This window comes from Alexandromys fortis, unplaced genomic scaffold (genome assembly GCF_014885135.2).
Source record: "Alexandromys fortis isolate MF-2015 unplaced genomic scaffold, M_Fortis_MF-2015_v1.1 scaffold_18, whole genome shotgun sequence".
Taxonomy (NCBI): Eukaryota; Metazoa; Chordata; class Mammalia; order Rodentia; family Cricetidae; genus Alexandromys; species Alexandromys fortis.
The window spans coordinates 3,533,717-3,561,216 of NW_026067897.1; the positions used below are offsets into that span (position 1 = coordinate 3,533,717).

Here is a 27,500-nt window from a genome sequence, read left to right on the forward strand (position 1 = left end):
TTTTTTTCTTTTTTTTTTTTTTTTTTTTTTTTTTTTTTTACAGGTTTCAGGCTTAGCTGGTGCTCCACAGAGTGTCTGCCAGCTCTGAACTTTAAGCCCAATACCAAGTCAGGGAGTCCCCGGAAGCTTCAAATTTACCACAGAATATACAGCAACTGACGCTAATGGGAGAGAACGAGAGGCAGATGCACAAAGGAGAGGCCCAGCCACTCGGTTGCTCAACTGAAAAAGTAACATAGCTCTGATGATTTAATATTAAACACCACAGAAAGACTGTAAGCAAAACTAATAATTCCTCTGAAGTTCCTTACCAAGTTCACTAGATTTGGTCCATTTAAGAATGCAGAGAAAAAAAATGCTGACGTATGTAATTTAATTCCTAAAACACTAGATTTCTTTTCCCAACAAAGAAGAACGGCATGCAAACTAAGACCTCCTATGCCAAAATTTTACTCTGAAGTCATTACAGATGCTTCAAAAGGGGGGAGAGGTTTATAAAGGAAATATTGCCAGCCTTTCAATTATAATGGCACTAACAGATGCTGTGAAAATAAAAACTATTTCATGTTTTAATCAGGCCTGGTTTAAGAATATTAATGAGGGTTTTTTTCCAGTTTGTTTTGTTTTGTGGTTTTCGCTTTGTTTTGCTTTGCTTTTGCTATTGTTGCTGTTCGCAGCGAAGTCCTTTCTTGTCATTCACCACATCACAGCACTAACAACTGCACACAGCTGCCAGAACACCAAACTCGTGTTTCTAAACAGTTCTTACCAGCTTTCTTCCAGATCTCCTCTGGCACATATCCAGATGCAGGCCTGTGAAGGAATTCCCGATGTGCATCTATGGAAATGACGGGAGGGGGTGGAGAGAAGGAGAGACGCCGTCAGTAATGCCACGTCCTGATGCAGAGCCAAGCAAGAACTCCTCCTCTTGGCTTCATTACAAAAACGCAATTTTAAAAGGTTGAATGTTTCACTTCAAGAAAATGCACAAAAATAGCAAGGCTAGCCATCAGAGCCCAGGGAAAGCAGGAGGTCACTGGCCCAAATGCCTCATAAACTCAAATCCAAAGCAACTTTACTTCATATGGTATGACGTCTGGGACCGGACTTCCCAGGACTTTCTCATGGCGACGGTTTCTGTAGGTACACTTTGTGTTGTGAAAGGAGATTATAGTTGGTGCCTTTCCTTACCAAAGTCAAATTTGTAGTGCAAAAATCAACCATATGTTGATATAATTTATACAGAGCTCTGATTCTATCACAATAGGCAAATAGTATGTCCTACTCTAAAGGTAACCAGGGCTCACACTTAATTATTTCAACATCTCATTGTGCACTATAACTTCCTTATATATTGTGTCCTGTGGAGTTGACAAATATGGAAATCAGGGAATATTAAAATGGACTTGTTGACATTCAGGGGGTCAAACAGAATTTGGTTCATGTTTTGTCCAGAATTAGAAGTGAAGTTCTATTTTATAGACTGTATTTATTATCTTTTCAGATATTCCGAGAAAATAAAGTTATCACAGGAATGCTAACTTTCAAATAACACAGTCATACAAAAGCTACAAGCATTTAATAATTTTATGCACCTTGAAAATAATGTTTGTTATTGTCTTCCCTGGCTAAAATATAAATATGCAAGACAAGTCTTCCATATTAGATTTTCAATGCAAGCCTATGTACTCAAGATCTGTTTATTCCTCTTGAGTGAGGAAATCAGAGACAAGAACTACACTATCAGATTTCAGAAGGACTGAAGAAGAGACTAATCAATTGAGCTATTATAAGCTATAATAATCAATGCATGATACTAAAAAGAAGACAAATGTCAGTTCCTTGAGCTAAGTCATTAGACATAAATGTTTTAAATATATGCAAATCTTTGCAGGGAACATAGATCATCAGTGAGCCTGAACACTAATTTTCCCTAGTTAACTTAAAAAAAAATGTATGGTAATTTGGTGAAGGATATACGGAAAGCCTCTCTTCTAACTTTGCAATATTTCCTTTAAATATTTTTTCAAAAATAAAAGATTTCTTTTTAAAAGGTTGCATTATAATCTTAAAACTACTTCATAAGTTGTTATACAATACATATTATCAATATTAACATAAAATTATCTAATAAGTATTATACCCATGAGTTTTCATTGGTGTGCTTCTTTGTAAAGTATAAGTAACAACAATAAAATACCCTTTTTAATGAATTATTTTTGTTCTTCAAGAAAGGTAAAAACCACTATATGGTTTATGACTTAAGGGACATATGATACTGCTAAGTCGTTCAAGCTTGCCTTCTATAACACCATAACTATTTTCACAGGAGACGGAATGTGGTCGAGTCCACACACAGCATGTCTTACAGTGATACGTTTATGTGTAACAAGTGATAAAGACTTTTCACAGGCAAATCACTTTCACTGAAGTATATTTAGTTTGCTAATAAAAGCTCTGTAAAGCCTACAGCCAACAATAAAAACTAATTCCTACAAGATTCAAGGGGTGGGTTCTTGGTTTTTTTTTTTTTCCCTCATGTCGCAGGTTAAAGAAAGTTCAATGGGTTAACAACTGTCTTTTGATAAAGTGCCAAGCATTATCATAACGAACAGAAAAAGTGATGCGGTTATCCAAAGTACAGACATAAAAGATGATAACTACCAATTCTAGGCAACACAAAGAAAGGAGAAATAGGACTAGATTCTTGTGGAAAATAATCTGAGTTTTGGCTGCTACTCACTCTGGGGTATCAAGCTACTTCTCCATGTTTGAGAAGCCCATTTGTAAACAGAGGCAACATTGCTAAACTCTGAGGAAAAACTGACAATGACTAGCACTGGTAATCTTCGTTTTCATCACCAATTGTTTGGAGGCCACTTGCTTGTCCCCGGCTGCTCAGCAGCTCAGACCCAAAATAATCACACAGAAACCATATTTGTTAAATCATTGCTTGGCACATTAGCTCTAGCTTCTTGTTGGCTAACTCTTACATCTTAATTTAACCCATCTCCATTAATCTGTGCATCACCAGAGGTCGTGGCCTACCAGCAAAGTTCTGGCATCTGTCTCTAGCGGGGCTACATGGCTTCTCCTAGCTCTGCCCTTCCTTCTCCCAGCATTCAGCTTAGTTTCCCCTGCTTAACTAAGTTCTGCCCTATCAAAAGGCCAAGGCAGTTTCTCTATTCACCAATGGTATTTACAGAATACAGAGAGGACGACCACATCACATCCCCTATTCTGTTTAAATGAAAAGGAAGGCTTTATCTTTAACATAGTAGACTTACATATAGGAAAACAGGTATCAAGTAAGAATTACAGTTACAATATTTATATCTACTTTCTATCTAGTCTTCAACGCCATCAAAGACTCCAGAAGGATATAATATTACCTAAGTAAACAGGAGGTACATTGTAAGGAACTTCTGAAACTCTAGAATTGACAGAGACATCTTGGTAGCTGGCCAGTCACCCAAAATTCTTCTGTACCATTGGGGGCATCCATATTCAGCCTACAGGCCCATAGTATCCAGCAGACTTTTCCATGAAGCAGGAAATTTCAAAGGCAGTTCCATCTTTATTGGCAGTTTGTCAGCCACATTTCTTCTGTGTCCTGCAGAATGTCTAGCAGACTCTTTCAGGTAGCTGGAACTCCAAGGGATCATCTCACCTTTAGGCAAGTTCAGCAGTCATTTCTCTGTGGGTCCTGCATGTCCAGTTCACCCAACATACCATCAAGCAGTCCAGGAAAAAGCAGTTTCTTGTCCAAATCGCTAACCAACTCCATAAGGAGCCTTTTTGATGTCCATCTTTCTCTTGAAGTAGATTGGTGCTGCCCAGGAGCACATGTGTCTCACTGTCATGAAAATTCTAAGCTCTTAAAACATTTTAATGCCATATTCTGTAGTCTTTGAAAGGTTTGAAGAGTATTTATCTAACTGAAATATATCTCTATATATCTAGAAAACCTAACTAACATGAAGACAAGCTTGACTATTATAGATGACTATCTATTAAGTTATATTTCTTAATTATATATTACATTTTTAAATGAGCAGCACACACAATACCTTACTCAAGAGCAGAAATACACATACAACAAAATTGACTTTAAATTTGTATCAATAAACCAAGATCCATACCCATGCAAATCTCTATAGCAACCAGTGAGAGTGCTTATATCCATTTTAAGTAACAAGGAAAAAGAAAGAACTGTAGAGAATTTTTTCTCTCGGTATTTAACCATAGCTATTTGCTATTTAAAGAAAGAAAAAGCTCTGGAGAAGTTTATAGTATAAAAACACACCCCAAAATTCTTAACTGTAAGAATATTACTTTATATGTCATATTGAAATTATTCCCAGAGTTACCAGTTCACTGTCTTTCTCCTTGGAAGTAAATACTTAAATTCTATAGATAACATTTTTATGAAGGTTACTTAAACCTTGTAAATATTTATGTCCTCAATTTCAATGCTTAGGGATCTGTCAACCTTTCACCTTTGGTGTTCTCTACCGGGGTATCTTGTTATGCCACACTGGAAAGTTGGGATGTCATATTTTGGCTATATTTCCATAATTGACACTCTGAGAAATCCAAAGAGACTCAACTCCTACCCAAGAAATACTGATACCAAATGTGAAAAACTGTTTTCATAATGCTAATTTCTAAAAGAACTGTTTTCAAAATAGCCAAACCTAAAAACAAATACACACACACACACACACACACACACACACACGCACACCACACGCACAAGCACATGCACCCAAGACTGCATGCGTTTTGCAGCATCCTCTCCAGTTCTGAGTCATGGTACTTTTGCTAACATCGGGTCTAACAATGGGAGGAACAAAACAGTGAATAAGGTACTCTTCCAAATCTATTTGCTTTAATGCTAAATATTAAAGCTAAAAATATCTTTAAAAATAGCAGGCTACCAAAACCACATAATACAAATACATTATCTTTTGATTAAGTAGTTGTAATGTCAAGATTATATATCTTCTGGCTAAGTAGGAACATCTGATTAAATGTAGGAGCTATGTATGAAAAAGGAGCTTAAGAGACAAAAAAATTTTTTAGAATAACATAAAGAAAGAAAAAGAAATCCTAAAATTGGTACGTAGGAGAAATGGAGACATTTCTACAGGACTTAATTATTTTAAAATACTCGCTAATCTAGAGAAGACAATTCTAAGACTCTCAAGCTCCTTCTCAAGAAGCTTATCTGTACTACTGTTTTCACAAACTACCTTCGAAATGGCAGTTGCTATAAAAATGGAGAGTTCTTCTAAAGTGCAACAGTAAATACAGACAGGAGCACCTAGCAAGACTGAACTTCAAATGGAAAGCACGTACACAATGTGATTACTGACAGGTGAGTAGAGAAGTTCTTTTAAATTACGTTCGCTTGGTTTGAAGTACAAATTGCTTGGGGGTCACGGGAAGAGGAGGTGGCAACCTCCAGAAGATAACAGACACCTACTAAAGAGAGTCACGCAGGAGTGAAGGGAGACGCTAGAAGAACCGCGAAAGAAAATGAGAAGCAGCGGTCAATGATGTACAGAGGAGGTGGAAGATGCACTACACTTACTACGACAGAAGGGAGACCACTGGGTACTAGGTACAGCAAGTATAATGAAGGGATGAGCAGAGAGCCTTTAGGAAGCCAGTGTGACCTCATCTGACCCAGGACAGCAATGCTCAAAGCTCAGCAGTGCTAGGCATGGCCTTCATCCTGTCGTGGGCAGAATGAGGCTGTGATCATGTTCGTATCTATTGCAGTGACCATCAAAAGAAAGGAAGGGTTAAGAGATTCCATCCTCACAAATGCCACAATTTATAAGGGTAATAAATTCAGAAATCTCAAAGCTATCTTTTGAAAGCCCCCCCCCACACAGCCTCAAAATTAGCCACTGTTTTTGAATATCCATCTTTGTCAATGAGCACACCTCATATTCTAGAAAGAATCATCTTATTTTGAAAACACAGGCATATTTATATTGTAGTGTTTAAAATATAATATCATGAAATAAAGCAGACTTTAAAACATAACAGGCATTTGCCTTATGGACTCAGGTGTGTGGCCATGAGATGAACTTTACCATGTGATTACAAAAAAAAAATCAATACAAGTGTGAAAAAAATCCAAATTTCACACATAGCTCTGTTCTGAACAACCTGTTTATGGTTTTTATATTCTGGCAGTAGAGCAGTTTTAACAATGCTTCTTTGGTTGAGGGAAAACTATTTTCCCATAGTCATGGGTTATGAATTAAATGCAATATTATATTCATGGCAAAATTCCTTTTTAAATTTTTCTGCCAATAAAAAACACGCTTAGAAATATTCTGTAGCATGTGAAAGTTTATAAGAATCTTATTATGCTACAATCTTGGATGTCCACTCTCACCCCCCCCATATCTACCAACTTCATTTACTACTATTCTTTCAAATCCTTTTGAAGATTACCATAATATTAATACTTACACCACATCTATTATGTGTCAAACACCCCCTTTTCACTTTTTATGCCTTTGAATCCAGTATAAGTAGATCTGCCTACAGCATGTATGTTCTTGCCATCTCCACATTGCAGATGAGGAAACTCAAACACATTGAGATTTGTGACTTGACAGACTTACAAGTGTAGAACGAACCAAGAATTCCAATCCAGACCCACTCAGAGCTTGCACTCTGAGTATGTGTGATCCAGGTCAGATGCTCCAGAGAATCTTAGTAATTCAGTGTTGCTACTACGATCACACCACTTGCCAATTAAGACACTAAAGCATGAACTCCTCCATCGTGACCAGAACCTTTAACAGCTGATCCCCTGATGAAAGACCAGCTTCATTTTCCCTTCTATGTAAATCAGTCAAAAACTTCTTTCTGGAATGAGCTAAGTACCTACCAAAACCCACACAGAGGCACTAGCTAAATCTCTGCTCTACCATCTCAATATTCCACTAAAAACCCACAAGGAATTTATGCCACCAGACTTCAGAGTTTCTGACAGTAGCTCCTGACTTTAGCCCTAAACACAGCATTAGATAACTTTTTTAAAAAGGAGGAAAAAAAGCCTCTTTTCTAGTGATTTTTACAACATTCTTGAAAACAAGAGATAGACAATCAACTGCAGAAAGATACTAGAATACTTCCATGCAAGTTCAAAGGAGGTGATTTTAAAAAATAAAATAAAATGGTAGGCTCCAGAACAGAACTAGAAGCAGCACCCTGCAAGGAGAAGGTACATGGGGAAGAAGGGTTATGGACCCAAATACTCCAGAGCACACCAAGGGGCAGCCAGCAAGTTCCTATCCATAAATGCCAGAGGAACTCTGTGTCAGGGACCAAGTCTGCCAGTTATCATCCTACCGCCCTCCTGGTCAGTCAAGTACACTAGATAACAAAACATAAAAATGTAAGGGTCAAACTTTAACACAAAGACAAGAGTCTGAAGAGTACTTGTCTAATGCTGTTAGCAGTTGAATATCTAGTTGTTTTTCTGGACAGCAAATGCAGAAAAATAAAAAGAGTGTGTAGGCGGACTATTCTCTCCTACCAGCTGATCCCCAAATAATCACAGAGAGATTTAATACTAATAATAAATGCTCAGAGCCAGGTGGTGGTGGCGCATGTCTTTAATCCAAGCACTCATTTCATTTCAGCAAAGATACAAAAATGAGCGTCTTCTTATTAATGAAAAATTACGTTTCTCCAAAGTCCTTCAAAGGAAGAGTGGTGCATATGCCTATAATCCCAGAATTTTAGAGAAAGAGGCAGGAGGATTGGGAGTTCAAGGATGACACTCTCCTCCACACAGTCCCTAAACACCTTTTAAAAATGCTAAAAATGAGTGCATGGCTAAACATCTCCACAATTTCCAAGGTAGGGGTGGGAGGAGGAGCGCTGGATCTGAGCCAAATACATCTTCTATAATATACTCTGAAGGTCTCATTTGAGACCATTTCAAACCTTAGACAATGAAAGAGTTATGGCATAATGATATCTCCAGGTATATAAAATACAGACCTACTGTAGCTTTCTCAGCCCACGGGAACCCAACTGAACACTTTCCAGAGAAGAAAATGGATCGATTTGCCAATAACTGATTATCTTTTTACTACACTCATTCATACCTTCAGTTCTAAACCCTGAAAGACAGAAAGCAGTTTATGTAAACAATACCTGATTGAAACTACCTATCCTCTCACTCAGAGCCACAAACTGGCTCCAGAAAATGGAATTCAAAAACTTCACAAGCCAAGCAGCAAAGACACCCATGGTAAATAACCACTAACTGCTAGAACCTGGAAACCACAGAGCTCTTTAACAATTTGGGCAATGGCTTAGTAGAAGGCAGTCTAAGGTCCGAATAGTCTAAACAAAGAAACACAAATTTTTATGTAGTCTTTGGAGAGTATAGCCTATAAAAACTTATAACACCAAAGCAACAACTTAGAGTGACCAAAAATATGAGTTCACCAAGCATCGCTAAAGGCAGTAATTTATGTACACCTATGCAACCGTTTTTTTGTAAGCCAAGTTGATCATTTTGGTTTTGTATCAGAGACGTGAGGCTGTCTTTCTGGAAGATGTAACCAGTCACCAACATTGGTCAGAGTCCGTGCAGTGGGGGTGACTATCTAGAAAGCAGAGGACGTCCATGGCTAAGTAGCATCTTGCTTAGGCATGAAGCCCAGCGAGTTTCTGTGACTTCTTTAGCAGTGCACAGCAGACACCAGGCTGAGCCCTCAGTTGCATCTTTGCCTATCTCTTCCTCAAGACAAGAAGGAAGAATCCTCCTCCTGGTGCCCCGAATGCGATAAGCACGTGAAGTTTAAGGGTTGACTTAATGAACGCACTTCATCGAGCCAACCACACTGTGTGATTCTGTTCCTGGACACTTGTTTACTTTAGGGCTCTCCGTCCTTTCCTACGTTCAATGGCTACAAATATCCCCTTTTGTTTCTTAGCAAATCTGCCACATTAACCAATTTTACTCACAATAAGAAAATAAAAACAAGATGTTTATTGTACTCAGCTCCACATAGCTTTGTTTAGACCAATACCAGTTCAAATTAGACTTAATTCTGTTTTCATTATGTGCCTAATGCAACCTGACAAATACAACTGCCTTGCCTGCAAACTCCCCAGAATCATTCCTGTTGGGTAAATTATAAGGCCAGGAATCCCTCTTTATTTAATATTTAGTATGGTAATGAATGCTCAGCCTGCAAGAATCTGCAGAAACCCACAAACCTACGTGCAAAGGAAACTCTATTTGCTAGGAATAATTTTATTTTTTAAAAAAGATGGCCTACCTGCCTAGAAATCAATAGCCAGATAAACATGCCCCAAATTTTTTATTCTCATTCATCAGTCATTATGCTAATGATTCAAAGTCAGAAGTTTATTCTTTAGGTGGGCTATTTATTTCATTTTTGTACTCAGCAAAGATTGCATTCAAAACTGAGTCAGCAGGAGGGTATGAGGTAAACACATAAGTTGACAGAATGAAGGTCCATACAAGTCATCTCTCCACTCCATTTAGTCAAATAGTGCACACATACAATGGCTAGCGATGTAAACAATAAAACCCATTATTCACTCAGTACAAAGTTTTCAGGCCACTTGAAATGCTTTCATGTTGAATTTATCTTTCAGTGTCTTTGGGATTATATTCTATTTTTTTACCCTGACAATCTGCAAATATCAACACTAAATATAGTTTCATGTAGTCATAGCACAGTTCCATTACATAACTATAAATAATATATTCAAAAGTAAACAATCCAAATGAAGATAAAGAACAGAAGTGCTACATTTTTAATTGTTAGTTTTCGTGCGCCATAAGCACACTGTATAGCATTCTTGTCTCCCATCCAAAGGGGCTTTGGGAAAAGCGACTTCTGTTTGTTTGAGGAGACATAGCAACAGAACAGGACTGCCTTGGTGAAAACTTAGAAAAGGTGCTGAAGAGCTAGCTAGCTCAGGAGTTAAGAGCATGCACTGCTGTTCCAGAGGGTCTGAGTTTAGCATCTATATCAGACAACTTACAACCACCAATATCTCCAGTTCCAAAGCAAAGGACATCCTCTTCTGACCTCCACAAGCACCGAATACACATGCACGTATACACACACACACACACACACACACACACACACACAGAGAGAGGCTCGTGTACTCACACATATATTCCAAAAGTATAGTCTTTTCAAGAGTACAATAGAAACCTTGTTAGAAATGTTGGCCCCTTAGACACATGGTTGAGCTTTTATGTTGACAGGTTTGAGGCAAAATCCTTTCCCACAGCTATCTAATGAGGGAGGACACAGTGTGGTTTAACCCCAAAACTCTGCCATAACCTGGAAAAGGGGTTGCATTTGACCACCGTTTCCTAGCATACCAGTCTGCCTTCTCTCCCTGCTGGCGAGGATGCGGCAAATGTTTACCGTCCTTAAATTCCCTCAGCACTCCTTACTTTCAGAAACACGTGTTACTAGACAGAGTGGTTATGAACAGGATATGAAATGGGCGATCAAGTACTCAATCGAGAAACAAAATAAAAGTACCTAACGCAACAGGGTCTGGGTTGACGGGGCTCTGCTGCCTGGAGTGGCTGCTGCTGCTGCTGCCCTTCTTCAAGTCCTCAGCATCGCTGTAGCGCCGGATCCAGTAATTCAGCTCCTCCCGGTCTGCTTCCTGACACCGTCGCAGAACGGTGAGGGATCGTCTCGTCTTTTCTACCATGTCCATTATGCAGTTTAACAGCTACGTAAGGAACAGGAGGGAAAGAAGGTTATACACATCACCACAAATTAAAAAAAAAAAAAAAGAAAGAAAGGAGAATGAGTAATGAAACACAGTGTTTCAGGCCAAGGAAACTGACTATATTCTTCCTGGAGACTTTAATGTAAGATTTTGGTGGAAAGACTTTTGATGGAAAGATTTGAAATTCAGACTCAATAATTTATCAAATTCAACAGAAATGAGGAGGAGGAAAGGAAGAGGTATGGATGGGATCATGACAGATACTGGCCTAACAATAAGTCTATCTTCCCAAATAGAGAGCACACTAGGCTATAACCCAAGTCACCCCTTCACAAGAAAACAGTGGCCTGCTGATCTCTGCTCTTCCAAGAGCTAATATTTCTCTTAAGCAGCTTTCACATCAGTTTAGAAACCAGACCTATGACCAACTTCAAATATTCACACTCATTTTTCCCAATAACAGAACATGCAATACCTTCAAAGCTCCCCTCCCTCGCTTGTAAAACTGTTTAGTCCAAAAGATGACTGGGGTCTTACATGATCAAGATGCTTCCATTCTTCTGCCCATTCTCTGTCTGTTAGTCTGTGGTCAATCATTTCTTCTTGACGTGTGCCATGTAACCCTACAAATGTGGAGAAGAAGGCTTAATCCCCCTAGAGCCTCCAGAACACAGTCCATAGTATCTGCAGTCAGCACACAGCAACAACCACAACATGTGGACACCTGAGGACTTTGATAGGAGCTGTCCAGCTGAGAAGTGGTCATCCACACAGCAAGCCTGAAAGCTACAGAACACGAGGACTCTTGTATTTGCAGTAACAAGGCAGGTCGGAGTTAGAATCTGTATTTAGCATTGTGAGGCCCTGGGTTCAATGCCCAGCAATCAATCCACCATCAATACAGTATCAAATGTGGTTACAGTGCATTAAGAATCAGGACAGTGTAAGCGTATTTTAAGTGCACTGGGCTATACTTTCTCAACAGAGGCATGGTAAGAACTTCGTGTTGCAGCACAGTCACAGGTGAATACAATCTTCCTATGCGTATCTAACTGGGTCATAAAGAAAACCTGGGAGAACAGGAAAGCTACAAATGATCAACTTACCAAAATACAAAAAGTAAAAGGAAACCAGACCTTTCTTTTCAGTGACGTTGTTTTGTTTGTTATTGGAGACAGGTCTCACCATGAAGAGCAGACTGGCCTAGAACTTACTTTGAAGCCTAGGCAGGCCTTAAGCGCTCCATATTTCTACTTCAGTCTACAAAGTCTTGTGAATTTAGGCGTAAGCCACTATTCATGGCACCACACCACAGTTTTTATGGGGAAAAATAATCAACATGCCACTTATAAAATAACCTATAAATTTTCAAGGCAAGAAACTGAAAATCCTAACAAAAAGATCATATGTATTTGGCATCACTGTTACTATGAAAAGGTAATGTGAGCTGGGAAGAGGGCTCAGTCAATGAACTATTTGCCATATAAGCAAGAGCTCTTGAATTTAGATCTTCGGTCCCATATGAAAAGCCAGGACGTGTCTATAATCCCAGTTCCTGGGGAGGTGGAGACAGTAGGATTCCTAGAGTTCACTGGCCAGCTAGTCTAGACCAATCAGTGAGCTTTAGCTTCAGTGAAAGACCCTCCACCCAGAAATAAATTAGGCGGGGATCGAGAAAGAGACCTAGTGCTGACCTCTAGAGTCTACATCCATGGGTGCACACGAACACAAGGCAGCGTGGACACTTTTACCAAGTGAGCACCGATTTTTTGTTTCCCCTAATGCACGGTCTCACTCTAGCCCACACTGGCCTAGAGCTCATGGCCAATGCACCAGACTCAGCCCACCAATCGCTGCCAGAACAGACGTGAACCATTACTCCTGGTTCACCACCGACATTAATGATGAGATGTTAGCTAAGATGCCCACAGGAACACAAAGACTATGTGTCTCACTGACAGGGCAGGAGGGTCAGGTCAGGGGTCATCTTACAGATTCACCATAGACAAAGCCCTTTACATTCTGTCAAGGAAAGGGAATTAGTCCATGACATCATTCTCTACTTTCAATGGCTGAGTCTCTACAGTTGGCTCCCAGTCGAGACACTAGTACTCTGAACAGAGAAATAGGGCGGGCAAGTCTGAGGCTTCTAGACGCGGAGGTCCCTTATAGGAGGGTCGTCTGTATGCACCAAAAAACACTAGACAGAGAAGGCACTGTGCTCTGCTCACTGTGAAACAGGAGTGCTTACAAGTCTTTCTCTGAGCTGAGTTAGAAGGAAAAACCAGAATGAATCACAAGGCTGTTTTCATTCATGAATATATGTGTGTCTATGACTGATTGGATTAAACAAATTCATGGCAGTTCTTTCTTGGGATAAAAAAAATGCCAAGTATAAAATGTTTTGTATTATTTCTGTCCAATTAGAAAATATTCAGAGATAGAATTTAAAACTTAAAATTGTCAATGCCACCTATTGGTAAAAAAGGCAAATTGCACATACATTCTGCTGACTTGCATACCAGAAAAGGCACTGAGAGAAAGTAGTGTTTAGTTATTGCTCTGTTTGTTGTGATTACTTCAAGCTGAAATGTTTGCAAATATGTAACTTTTGTTGACTTATTTGTTGCCTGTATTTTTAGGGGGAAAACACTGTTAAAATTAGTCATCCCAGAAAACAACTAGGGAGTGATAAGAATATAAATGTGACAGGGACACTCACGACAGTGGCACCTAGATATTTATTTGCCTGTAAAATCAAGAATTATAGAAATCATAAATATGTCAAGGCTTTAGTTCACTAAGTCAACAGCGATCCACACTCTTCGCACCCAGGACAATTAAGGAGGCATAGGATGTTTGTGGTTAGTGGCAGCCCAGAATTTGTGGAACAGTGCTGGACTTCATCTCTTTAAAAATGAATAATAGTAACTGTAGAAACGTGTTTGATTCTCAGTATTTGATAACGACACAGGACTGGCTCATTGTGTTTAAGGTTTGAAGGTCATTTTTTGGTCTGACTGAATTTAAAAAAAATTAAGAAAATGAAAGTGTGTGTTTGTCAGTATCTCAGTTTTACACACTAAAGCCCTTAGCCTCACATGGTTTTGTTCTTTCTGATACACAGAAGGCTGTAAAGGGGGGAACCGGCAGAAAGAGGACACTTTCCATGCATGAGATGCTTGGCACTAGTGTTGAAACATAATTGGTTCTGAACTTCAGAAAATTCTGGATAAACGGGCCCAAATTTTAGGCTTGCTGATCAACTAATGCTGCTTACCAGGTGATTTCATTGCACTTTTCTAACAAGTTTTAAGTCCCCTCATGGGAGAGGCGTTTATACGCCACACCTTTATGAAGATCTTTCTACCCTCAAAATGGCATCTTGATGTAACAAATGTGTTTGTAATGCAGATTTTATTGTAGATTAACACACAATGAACTCTGCCAGACTTTCGGGATGCTTAAGTAGTTGCACATATGTATAGAGATTAGCACTATTAGTTTTATAAACTAGTATAACTAAAATATGAGACACAGGATCTATACAAAACTGCATAAAAACCAGTGGACGCAGACAAGTAGACATCTCACAGTACTGCCTGAAAACACAATATCAGTGCACACAAGCATAATAAATTCTATGCTGATGACTCCGTGGGACACGGTAACTAATACTTCACCAAAGGAAGAGCCACTTCTATGCCCACAACTGGACATCTCTTAAGCCAGTTTCACAGTGGCCAGGAGGTTACACTGCTATTTATAAACAAGAACTTATGGCTGCTTGAACATCAGTTGGCTACTAAGAAAGGACAAATTGCATGCTATGCCATTTGTCTGACATGCTACATAAATGTAAACATCGCTGTTGTGGGGACCAGAAGTCCTAAGAAACGATCTCACAGCCCAGCCCTCGATCATCTTGCCTCTCACTCTGCCTTGCTGCTCTCTTTCCATGCAGATGGCTACACACAGAAAGATGACAAGACCCGACATATGAAACTATTGCTTCCTAGTCACCCAGTCGGGAATTCATATCGACTCCTGCATATCAGGGCTCTGCCAGCGAAGAAAACAAAAGCCACTGTCACGATTATTCAAGCAGTGGCCAGGGGGTGGGCAGTGTCCCAGGTTTCTGCATCCTCTGCTCAGTTTTCTGTTTTCCCACCTGGGCATCATCCTTTGTACGTTGCCCACTAAATTTCAAATTCCCACGTTAGGTATGCTGGCCAACAACTGGTTTTGTAGTCAAGGATGCTTCCTCATGTGTGAGATCCAAAAAGAAGGGCAGTATTGCTGCTCCCAGAGGGGCTCAGGAAAAATTAGGAGCCCCGAAGAACAGCATGCTCACTAGCCACTCGATGTCCCCACCCCAACCACAGGTAGAGTCACACCTTGCATCACTCATCCTGTCGCCGACGTTCCCAGGGCTGACACTTGTTCTTCACAAGGTAATGTCTCCTGAAACCCTCACTTCCAGTAATTTGTGAAAAGAAGACATAGACCCAGGCAAAGAGAATCTATATTTACCTGAAGCCACTCCTTCCACTTTCTGATATTTGATGTAAAATTGACACTAACTGTTATGGCTTGCATTCTTAAATAATCTATCAAAGTATTCCTCAAGGAACACCTGTGCAGTTAGGCCACAGACAACATGACATAGGATACCTAGGAAATGTGGAGTAGTATGAAGAAAGAAAATGTAAAAATCAACTTGACAGGCAATTTCAGTGAAAGAAAATGATTTACAAAAAAATAATCTGTGGCTGGATCATATACAGAACCTCGTATATTAGGGAAGAATTCAAGGAAAACCCATCTTGAGAATCAGAACTAGAATTGGTGCCTTGTATCATATTTGGTGCCATATTCAAAAACCAAAAATTAACCTGTTCTCTTAAAGCATGGGGGGGAAGCCCACGACGGTGTTGCATGCCTAGAATCCCAACACTCAGGAGGCAGAGGGATTGCAAGTTTGAGGCCAGCCTGGTTCATGCAACAAACCACTGTCTCAGGTAACTAATTAATTCATTAAAACCCAAGTAAGTGAAGAAAAGGCACAGGACATTCATAGAGTTTTTCACGAAGGAGACAACATATAGAGAGGCGTTCAACTCTATCAGGTTACATGTTCAAACTCGGTTAAGAAATAATGGCATAAATCTGCAAATATCCAACCCCCAAAGAAGAAAAGAGATCCTCCAGCTTACCCATAGGTCTAGTTCTGTCCCTGAGGTCCCTGTGGCTGGGGTGTCGATAGGAGTCCCTGTAGTGGTGGGCAATGGCCATATCATCCAAACGGTAGTGCTGAGGTGGAGGTGGGGTGGGGTGAGGCAGGCCATTTGGCTGGTAGGATAAGCCATTATTTGGACTGTACCGCTGGCCTGGGCTAATAGTGCATGCTCGCTTGCTTGGATGTTCTGAGTGCAAAGGCTCTCTGTCAAAGCCATTTTCTTTGGTTCTGAGGAGGGAAGAAAAAGAGTTTTGTTTCATAAAGGAGTCAGCATTGTTCAGACACTCCAACTCGAGCTTTTGATATCCAATAGCACACGTCTTCACTGGCCAGCAAGACCCAAAGCAAAGCTTCCCGGAAACTCTACAGAAGTTCACTCAAACCCCCGATCGCCTGAGAGGATCACCAGGCTAAGAGCAGAAAGTGCCACGTTTGTATCAGACTAGCAAACACCTTCACAGCTATAGTTCACGTGGTTAGGCCATGAATAAGAGGAAACCCAGCCCCCTCCTACGGATGGCATGAGTGCTTAGTTTCTAGCAAACCACCCTGGTAGCTGCTGCCAAGCTGGTTCCACCTGTAATCCAGCCCCAGAAAGGCTATGGAGGACTGAAAGTTCAAGGCCAGCCTGGGCTACATATTGAAATCCTGTCTCAAAAAAAAAAAAAACAAACAAACAAAAAAAAAAAAAAACAGAGAAACCACCAGAGCAAAGTATCATCGCTATCAAGATGAACCTATTCCACCTGGCTCTGGCTTTTGTCCCCAAGAGCACCTGAGAGCTGAGTTGTTGTAAACGGTAGTATAAAATGTAAGTCAATTCAACTTAAGTGAGGTTTGAAAGTCAATTTCCAGTAGCCACATTTCAGGGGCTCAAGGGCCACCAGGGACTAAAGGTTATAGAATTTGATCTCAAAGATACAAAATGTTTCCATATTCTTCTTGCATGAAATGATCCAAATGAACTCATACAGTCAAGTCTAGAAGCCCAACATTGTCTTCAGCCAACAGTCATACAGATTGCCGAGGCTAAAAGGAACACCTTGGTCACTTTTTTTCTTCTCATTTTAGAAGTGGGGAGTGGTGTTGGGGAGTGAACCCAAGGAATAAACATGCAAATTCTCTATCATTCAGCTCTCGTGCCTACTTGATTTTAAACTTGAGTAAATTCAACCCTAGAGAATTTGCGTGTCCTGCCTGGGGATTCAGGGTCTGGAAACAGGAGAGGAACATCTCATTGTGAACATGACAGTCAAGAGAAATGCATTTCCTAAATGAAGTCAGATACCGGATCACTGTTCCTGGGGTTACAGACACAAGGATGACTAACAAAATATGTTATTGCTGAATAAATCTCCACTTCTTAGAGACTAACCTGATAAACTCAGTAAGAAAGGATCAGATTGCATCTCATTGTGTCTGGATGTAGAGCGTTGGTAGCACCTAATTCCCCAGGAAAGTCATCCTATAAGAATCTTACCGATTTACACAGGCTGCCGAGTTCCATGTGTGCTTTCAGTTTTAAGAAGTCACACAGCTATGGAACCCACGGGACTGTTTCCCTTCTTTCCTGCCATTGGTGATGGTCCTAGTCTGATTATAGCAAAGGGGCCTTGGATGGAAAACTGGATCAATGGGTGTAGATAACCAGAGGCAACCGAACTCTACAAGGCCCTTCCCATCTCTTCCTGAAGGATGGAGTCCTGGTGACAATTTTCACACGTCAGCCAGGGAAGGGAAAAGGGGTTAGAGGCCAAAAGTGCAAGCACCCAAGAAATAGAGGGAAGGGTCTGCTGAGTTTAAAGAGAAACGAGTACGTGCCCACTACAAGTTAAAGGAGATGGGAGACTTGACCCATATTGGAAACGACAGCAGTGCAGGGCCACCATGGGGATGGTGGCCAAATCTCAATGCTGCCCCCATCGAGCATATGTCTCCACTTAATATACTGACTCCATACATATTGATCCCTGGAATCAGACTGAAGTATCCCATATAGCTCAGACATTACCTAAAGAATTTTTTAAAGTGGAAAGAAACGTTTTAGATATTGATTGATTGTGTCTGTCTCCATGATTCTAATGTGCACTTTCACATCCTATACATTTTTTTTGAACAAAACAGTTTGGCATTCAGCACATATTACCAGCATACATCAGTCGGAAAGCAGGGAAGACCAATGCGAGCCATGAACGCAACGCTGACCCGGCACCTACCTTACTGTACTGTGGTGTAGTGGAAAGAGCACGGGACTGGAAATCAAGAGACCTGAGAGCTAGTCCTGGCTCTTCCACGACTAGCTGTGTGACCTTGGACAAGTCACTTAATCTCTTTGGACCTCAGTTTGCTCATCTGTAAAATGAAAGGGTTGGACTAGATCAGTGGTTTTCAAACTTGGACCCCGACGTGCACACGGGATTCTGTAGACAATGAAGAAATGGTTGCCCTGCCAATTGGGATTTAAAGGGCCAGCAAAACCCACTGATCCTTCTTACCTGTCTGATAAAATGAGGTTCTGCCTAAGATCTCATTTTTAAAGAAGAGAAAAATCTGCTGCTAAAAATCAAGTTTGAAAACCACTGGACTAGATGACAGCTGAGGTCCCTCTTGGCTTGGAGACCCAAAAGTCTAATGCCTCTGTTGTAATATTCGAACGGCCAATGGCATGGCTATACAGACAAAAGCAGCCAGGTGTGGTGGCTCAAGTGTGTAACCCAGCACCTTGTGTCAAGTTCTCCACCGTGTTACAGAATGCACTATTTGTGTGTGTGTGTGTGTGTGTGTGTGTGTAGAAATCTACTCTAAGTACCATTTAGCAGCCCCACAGCATGATAACATCTACACATCAAAACGTCTCTGACACATCTCTTTTGCACAAGTACAGCATAGCTTCTGCTTCTCCTTATCTCAATGACATCAACAGCAACAGGGAACACTGGGAGAATCCTGCCAGTTCTCACATGGATAGATTTGCTATCCCTCTCCACTGCTCCAGGAGCCTGTGATCAGGGCTTTTACTCCAATGACCCATTTCCAAGCCCTGAATCATGAGGTCTTGAGTTCGTCCTCTCTCTTTAAGGCTCCTGGGCTCTAGACTTAGTCCCCTCTCAAGCTGAGACCTGCTGAAGTGAGAAACACATCTCACTGAGGGTCGTCCTAGTTCACAGAGTGAGGAAGCTTCCTCGGGCCATCCCTGTCGAGTTATAAAGCCCACCCTACTCACAAGACGTGTGTCCAGAGTAGTAACTAAAACAACTTAATCGCCATTTGTCTCTCTGTCTTAGAAATGCCAATAGCTATCTATACCTCATTTGCTTAGGTAAATTCCATATTTGCATTTTTATTCGTTGCCCTTTTCAAAGTGTATTAGGCAAAATTAAATACCTTTTCATTGTCCCCAAACAGCCTTCCCCTTGAAATAATGTATCTACAAAGAAGTCCCACAACACGTCTCAGGGCTACATGCAAGACAGTTTTAACTTCGAGAATCTACCTCCGAATGCTACGTTCCCCAACCAGAAGCTGTTATCTGAATGGCTGTTCATGGTTCAACACATAGTCCGTTCCACATGCAAGGTCTGACCCTGCTGACTCACCACCATGGCTTCGAGTTCCTCAACTTCTCTATCCTCAGACTCCTGCTCAGTAAAATGAGACCATCACGAAAAATAACAGGGAAATAACCAAAAAGGCTAAATATGTCCTTTACCACACTGCGGTTATTATTTTGTTTTTAATTCCTCAGTCACACACACACACACACACACACAAAACATAAATAAAGTCTGCATGACGGGCTGGAGGGACGGCTCAGTGAGTAAGAGCGCAAACTCTTCTTGCAGCAGATTCGAATTTGATTTTTAGCACCTATGTTAAGCAGCTCACAAGCACCTGTAACTCCCGATCTGATGTCTTGGGCACATGGCATGAGAACAGATCCATACATGTATGTGTAACTAAAAAATAATAAAATAAATCTTTCTTAAATGCCTACATGAAACATTTATCAAGCCATGATGGCCAGTGTGCACTGGTAATCCCTCTGCAGCGTACGACAGGCTGCAACATCCAGGGAGATGGCAAACAAGGGAGATAAACCATCACGAAGAGGAGGTGACAGGGATGATGGGAGTGGGCATGGGCTCCTTCCTCTCTCTAGATTTATCTTTCCCTTCGGGAAAATCCACTAGAAAATTTGTTTGGGGATAGGCAGGGCTCCACTGCCTAGGAAACCACAGAATGGGGGAATACTCGCAGCAGTGTGGTAGGGGCGCACCTAGGACCTCAGCATTCAGGAAATGGGGAAAACTTGCAGCAGTGTGGTGGGGGCACACCTATGACCTCAGCAGTCGGGAAATGGGGAATACTTGCAGCAGTGTGGTGGTGCACACCTATGACCCCAGCACTCAGGAAATGGGGAATACTCGCAGCAGTGTGGTGGGGGCACACCTAGGACCCTAGTCCTCAGGAAGCTGACACAGGAAGAATTGCCTGTTGGAAGCCAGTCTAGGCTGCAGGTTAAGATCCCATCTCAAAAAGAAGCAGCAACTACAATTCTAAACCTGGCTCCATAACAGATGAATATATATACATACACACACACACACACACACACACACACCCTCATCAAGGACTTAGATGTCCAATTACTTGGGTTCACGAGGCATTTCAAACAAACTGGACTCATCCTGCCCTCTCCTCCTCTTGTTTCCTTTCTCCCCTCCCATACCGTCCCTAGAACTCAGCACATGCCTTCCTTAGACCCAGCCTGTGCTGACCTGACGGTCCCTAGTGCACCTCTGGCCATCCTCTCGGGCTCTCCTGTCTTCCCATTGTCCCACTGAGCCAGCATCTAAGCGCAGTCAGGGCTGTACCCATAGCTAGTCTGCTGTTTAGCTGCACAGCTATGCTCGACCCTGGACTGTCAGTAGGAGAAGACAGGCTAGAAGGACCCGTCAGGCACAAAGACTTACATTATTTTTTTCTTAAACTTCCTATGTCTATACCTCAAATTTTTGGAAGAAAAAGATTCTATTAAAGAAAAGATTAAGGGCATTAATAACTTGATATCAAACCTATCTATCCTCTTCCAACATGTGTTGTTTGTCAAGATTTCCATAGCATGACTGCACCTTGACTCAAATGGGGAAAACCATTCTCAAAGCATAACTGGACAAGAAACCCCTTCGTAAACACTTCCGAATGGATGGCTTTAGATAAGAATTCCACATCATACATTTTTTTTTCTTGATGTGTAACTGAAACAAAAACAAAGTTAAATCTTCCTGCCCGTTTAAAAAGAAAATCACAGATAATTCTTCACGACATTCTGTGGTTTCTGAGCTCTTGTTATCGATCTACAGGAATGGGGACATTTAGATGATGCGGGACAGAGAAATAGATATCAGAATGCCACAGACCTGACACTAGCCGGCCAGACGGAGAAAAGCACCTTTAATCTCCCCACTGCCACAGCTGCCCAAGGGAGACACATTCTGGCAACGCACACAGCTGTCTTCAGGAAGATACGCAAGGCAGGTGGATGTCTGCTGTTCCACACACACAAAAATGCCAGGACCTTCAAAGATGCTAACATCCAGGTTCAGCGAGCCACCTGGGCCTTCCTTCCCCAGGCGGGAGGAAGGAACTGTTTCCTTGCACGCCTCCTGACACGGACCATCTGTTCAACAGTCATGAGTGTCACCGACTGTCCCCTTTGCATCTTCTCATCACTGCCACTGCGGAAACATCCTGTGTTTCCTCTTGCTGCCTTCCTGTTCTACCTTGTCATCTGTATATTCTAGACAGAGCCCTCCAGTTCCTCCTGGTCATTGAGCCAATCTCTGCATTTGGTTCCTGCCTGGGTCATAGCTATGCTTACTCATGTATTTCAAAGATACATATATTAAAAGATAAACAATTAAAGATTATTGGGGAAAAGGGGAATTCTATATACTAATGAAATATAATGGACCTCTCCAAATTTCAATGGAAATGCAAAGGCAGAACTTGATCTTTTTCTCCCTTTATTGAAAATAGATTTTTTTTTCTCCTGTTACGTATCCTGATTACAGTTTACCCTCCCTCTGGTCCTTCCAGTTCCTTCTCTCCTTCCCACCGACATTTCTGTATCTCATTAGAAAAGAACAGCCTTCTACGTTACAACAAAGCCTAACAAGATAAAACATAGTAAGATAAGACAAAGGCAATCACATTGAAGTTGGACAAGACAAACCACCAGAAGGAAAAGAGCCCAACAGAAAGCACAAGGAGACCCGCTTGTTCACACACTCAGGAGTCCCATAAAAATACTAAACTGAAGGCTATGATGCGTATTCAGGGGATCTGGTGAAGACCCATGCACAAGACCCTTGTACGCCCTGTGCTTGCTGTGTTCGTCTCTGTGAGTTCATATGAGCTTTTCTCAGTAGGTTCAGAAAGCCTTGTTCTCCCAGTTCCCCCATGACCTCTGCAGGGTTCTCTCAGCTCTGAGGGGAGGGACTGGATGAAGACATCCCCTTTAAGACTGTTTAAGGTATCTCTCTCTCCTGTGTAATGTGTGGCTGTAGACCTCTATATTTGTTCTTATCTGCTGCAAACTTGATCTTAATGGGAGGTTATTCCATGAGATCACAACTTGTCACTGAACTGAAATTCTGTGTGCATGTGTGTGTATGTGTATCTGCCTGTCTGCGTTTAATGGAGACTGAACTAGGAAACTGTTCACATTGGCAAAGTACTTGATCATCTTTCACTAAGCTATACACCTAGTTGCATGTGGAACAGTCTTACTAAGAAGTCCAGAAGACCTCAATGTTGAGAGCCTCCTGTCTTAGATTGCTGAACGCTGAAATTATAGTTATGTATTATCCTTCCTGGGAGGAGTAAATTTTTTATTGAATCATTTATTAAATTAAAAATTATACTACTAGAGCTCTGGGATTCTACCTTCTCATGCTGGCTCTATGAAAGAAAAAATCCAGAGGAACAGGATAACTGTTATGAGATGTCAGAGAGAAAGTTTTCAAAGAATGTATACTCCAAAGAGCAGGAGTTTTGAATTACAGAGACTTGGCTCCAGCCTTTAGCTCTGCTAGTTGCTGGCCATATGCACACAGGAGACTTAACTTTCTAAGAAATTCAGTGCTTCCATGTGAAAATGAAGACTGGTTGATCTTAGACTTGCTGAGAGGACTAGAGGAAAGAATGAAGAATTTATATCTGACTTTCAACGAGTTTCTCAAGGCACCGAGTTCTCCGGTTGTGAAACTAGAGAATGACATCTCTGAGAACATAGGTGTTGACGTTGGAGAACCTAGGGTTAGCAGCCTCTTGTAAGCCATGTGACCTCAAACATTGCAGCCAACCTCTCTAAACCCATGCATAACACTAGGTTAGTGGCTGGATTATTTGGTATGGGGCCTGGCACATCTTAAAGACCTCGGTAAGTAGTAGCCATAACTACAGAATTGTAGCTAGGAACCCTTCATTCACATAACAGATACTGAGTCAGACATCCAGGACGCAGGAATGAGAACAGACACTGTCAATGAGGATGTTAAGCTAGGCATCAGGAGAATTTGGGACAGCTGGAACCGACGGGAGTGGCAAGAAGGAAGGCTATTTAAATTGAAGGTGGAATCCATAGTGGTGGAAAGGCCTCTGCTATTATATCGTCTTCCTCAGTCAATGCTATTTCACAAGAAGACTTCATAACTGATGTGACTAAGAAAATAATTAATACAGAGATTGTTGCATACTTATTGAAACAGAGGAATGCATAAATGATACATGAAAAATATGACTGTATGATAAAATTACTACTTTTTCATGGGATGTTAAATGCAGTTGATCATACTCTTATTTAGAGTTGATTCATCATGTAGTTTTTCCCTAATGTACACCTACATTTTCCTTTTAGAAAATCAAGAAGACTGAACCCTCATTCATTTTATTCAGGAGGAATGAACATGCACAGTTCAGCTGGCGAGTAAGGTGGTACCAAACCTTATACGTTCAACTAACACACTTTCAAAATAACAGCCTTCTGATCTAGAGATCAGCAGAAGGCTAGAGCCTCCAGCATTTACTAACTCCTTATTAGGCCAGGAAACTGGAATCACTGTAGATTTTTCTATCATTAAAAAAGACTTTAAAACCCCTAGAACATTATACTATGGCATTTACCTGCTTCTGCAATTACGGAAAAGAAATAAGTTAATGAATGAGGGGAAGAAATCCAATTCTTAACTGAGCTTCCCTTGTTTAACTTCTGAACCTTCAAATATATTGTGTAAAAGTGCAAGATTTCAGCCAAACAAATACAACTTGTTCTCCATCAGGAAGTTTTCTGACCTTGGGCAAATTCTGTAAGCCTTGATTTCCTCAAAGCAGTTGACTTGGTCCATCTGTGAGATCCCTCACAGGTGCCAAATAATGTAGGTTCAAGATTCAAACAAGTCGCGTTTTGAAGTGTTGAGGGTGAACATTAATCCACTTCTACAACCTCAGAACTAAAAATCTGAGAGTGCTCACGTGAGGAATGCAGTCATATCAAAATGATGATAAGAACTAAGAGAGCTGGTACCCAAGAGCAATCGTTCAAGTGGGTGAAGAGAAAGCAAACGAGCAATGGTCCCCATTCAAAATCAAAGATCATTTCTTTGGCTTTTGTAAGTGAGAACAGCTCTCTGAGGAAGAGCAGAGTAACAGGAGGTAGCGCAATGCTCAAGGCAGAACAGGCTCTGGGAAGAGAAAGGCAATAATGACAGCCAGTGTAGCACCAGTGTCTTTCCAAGGCCTTAACTTTAACTCACTGCGCAGTGTCCATGAAATGAAGCACTCCTTGTTCTTCCTCTCCTCACTCCCCATGATGGTATTCAGGCCTGACGAGCCAACAGAGCTGGCTTACAAGGGACTAACTTCCCTCTGTTTGGCTATTATGTGTAACTGGTCCATTAATTAAAGCACCTCATCCCTTTCTGCATGACCCATTACAAAATGACAAAAGAAGAAGGTCTCAAGAAAAGAAGAAACGAGAAAAAAACATTCCCTACAAATTAAAATGCTTCTTCCCTAATAATTTGAGAAAAAGCATGACTTTAAAATGAAAATTAGTTTTGGGGTGTTTTTATTTGTCTGTTTGTTTTAGGCCCTAGAGCATTCTTCCACAGATCTAGAAATCCAGTTCAAGGACTTTCCCCCAGCTAATTTTATAAGACACTGTAAAGCATTTCACTGTTCTATGTAGAAACAAGCAAAGGAATTGTTTCATAAATTTCCCTAGAGAGTGAACTTGTCTGTAAATGACAAGCATATTGGCCACACTTAGTGGTGTTTGCCTACAATTCTAGCACCTGTAGAGGCAGGAAGATGGGAGGTCCACATCTTCCTTGGCTACACTGAGAGTTTGTGGCTGGCCTGGTACATGGCACTGTCTCAAATAATAAAAAATAACAATGATAGTTTAAAGAAAAAAAAGAAACATAGCCAGTGGAAATAAATTTAGGGGTGAAAATAAAGACAAGCTTGCCAAAGTCCATCCCTGAAACACATTAGCTTGGCAATCATCACAGAATTTAAACCCATGAAAGTTGTAAACAAAATATAGAGTGCTCTTTTGTTCAAGACATGCCATGAACAAATTACCAAAATGTGTTTTCTCCTCAGGTGTCAGTTTTTCCCTCTCCTAGTGACTGATGGCTCCCAGTGTTATTACAGAAACAGATTGATCTTTTTAATGAGCCCCTTTAATAGACTCCGAAATCTCACCGTGGCTGCTCATCCATGTCAGACCATATGCACCAACCAAACACTCATGGAAACAATGAAACTGCTGTCAGACAGCTATGTGCTCTATAAAATCTCATACAGTAGAGCAGGATATACGAATAAGTAAGCGGAGAAGGAGGCATGCATAAGCAAACAAGAGGCAGGAAATATATGCAAAACCATACTGCAGAGACCCATATTTTCTTGACTCTGATAACACTCCCACAGGACACAAATGTATTTACACAACATTTCCTCACTACCCTCCCTCGTATTTGCCATCCCTCCAGCACAGAAGACACATCAGCTCGAGAAAGAAATGTTCTATTCAAAGAACCTTCACAGGAAATCTGGCTACAGCCACTGTCCCTACATAATCAAGACAGGATAAGATGGGAGACTCCTGGAGGGTAGTCTCCCTGACTGAATACATATGCGTGCACACAGGGAACCGTCAGAAAAAGAATGCTACCTTTATATTTATCATAGCTATCTAAACCTTCCCCTGTGTTACCATCCTAGCCGGAAATTCTCTTTCGCACAATTTAGTACTTGTCTTCACAGAAAGGTGGAATATCTTAATACCTGCATGCAGTATTCATTGCCTGCAACATTAATGTGTTTGGATTGGCAAGAAGTGCACACGCAAACCATGCACCCTTGAGCCACTTCACGCCTAACACAAGCCCATACTTAGACTACACAGCTCCTTTTAAAACCTAAAACTGTGAGGCTCAAACCATTACTCAGCCCTAAATGGGCCATCGATCTCACCCTTTCAAAGGCTCAGAGAGGATCACAGAAGAAGAGAGAGCAAGAATGTAAGGACAGCAAGACGGGGAAGTGGTATGAACTGCTGGCTTCTGGACATGATATGGCTGTTGCAGCCATAAACTCACAGTAGCAGAGGCTACTTACATAAGACTAGACCTATCGATAGAATATGGTAGATGGGGAAGGGACTCAAAAGGCCCTACTCCTCCCTAAGAAGCTACAGGCAGTTAATGAAACTAGAAGGGTCATATTCCTTAGAAGTAGAGTCATTGGTGAGTCTCGCTCTTCAATTAAATAGTCCCTACTAATATTAACAGAAGTGACCACAGTCACATTCATGTGGCCACAAATAGAAAAGAAGAGAAAATATCTAAAACTGAGAGGAGGAGGAGAAGGTAGAAGATAGCTGGTGGGGAGTATGAAGGGAGGCATACAAAATATAAATATAAGCACACATAACATAGGCACATAAAAATATATAAATTTTAAGTACTATATCGAGTTGGGTTTGATAGCCATGCCAATCGTCTGAGGATTTGGGAGGCAGAAACACGATTATTGCAAAATCAAGTCTAGCCTGAATTACACGTTGAGACCCTTCTGCAAAACAAAGAGGAAGAGAAGGAAGAGGAGGGAGGAAGAGAGGGGGAAAAGGAGGAAGACATCTTATTTCCAGAGAATGGATTGTAGCAAAAGAACTGCTTAACAGGGTAGGTAATCACTGCAGGCAACATAGCTTGCTTGTAATCATGCAGATTTGCAAAGCCAGTAATGTGTTCAAGGGCAACTCCTCCAGTCAGAGAGTGAGAGGTCGCAGGGTAACTTCAACGCTCCTAAGTTCCTGGGAATGCAGAACCCAATTTGTACCAGGGGTCTGACCTCTCAAAGAAGTTTGAAGTGCAGAAGAAGAAAAATGATTAAGAAAGGGGGTAAG

At 41.1% G+C, this 27,500-nt stretch overlaps 1 protein-coding gene across 9 annotated transcripts in view; it reads right to left on the reverse strand.

Moving 5' to 3' along the window:
- Runx1t1 (RUNX1 partner transcriptional co-repressor 1) overlaps positions 1–27,500 on the reverse strand; it is a 159,427-nt gene that overhangs the window by 17,788 nt on the left and 114,139 nt on the right. For all 9 annotated transcript variants that reach the window (XM_050166426.1, XM_050166435.1, XM_050166417.1 and 6 more), the window contains 4 exons: positions 15,999–16,249; positions 11,320–11,405; positions 10,584–10,782; positions 770–838 (listed from right to left, as the gene is read on the reverse strand). In XM_050166426.1, the coding sequence (XP_050022383.1) occupies positions 770–838; positions 10,584–10,782; positions 11,320–11,405; positions 15,999–16,249 (605 nt within the window). The remainder of the gene's footprint in view (positions 1–769; positions 839–10,583; positions 10,783–11,319; positions 11,406–15,998; positions 16,250–27,500) is intronic.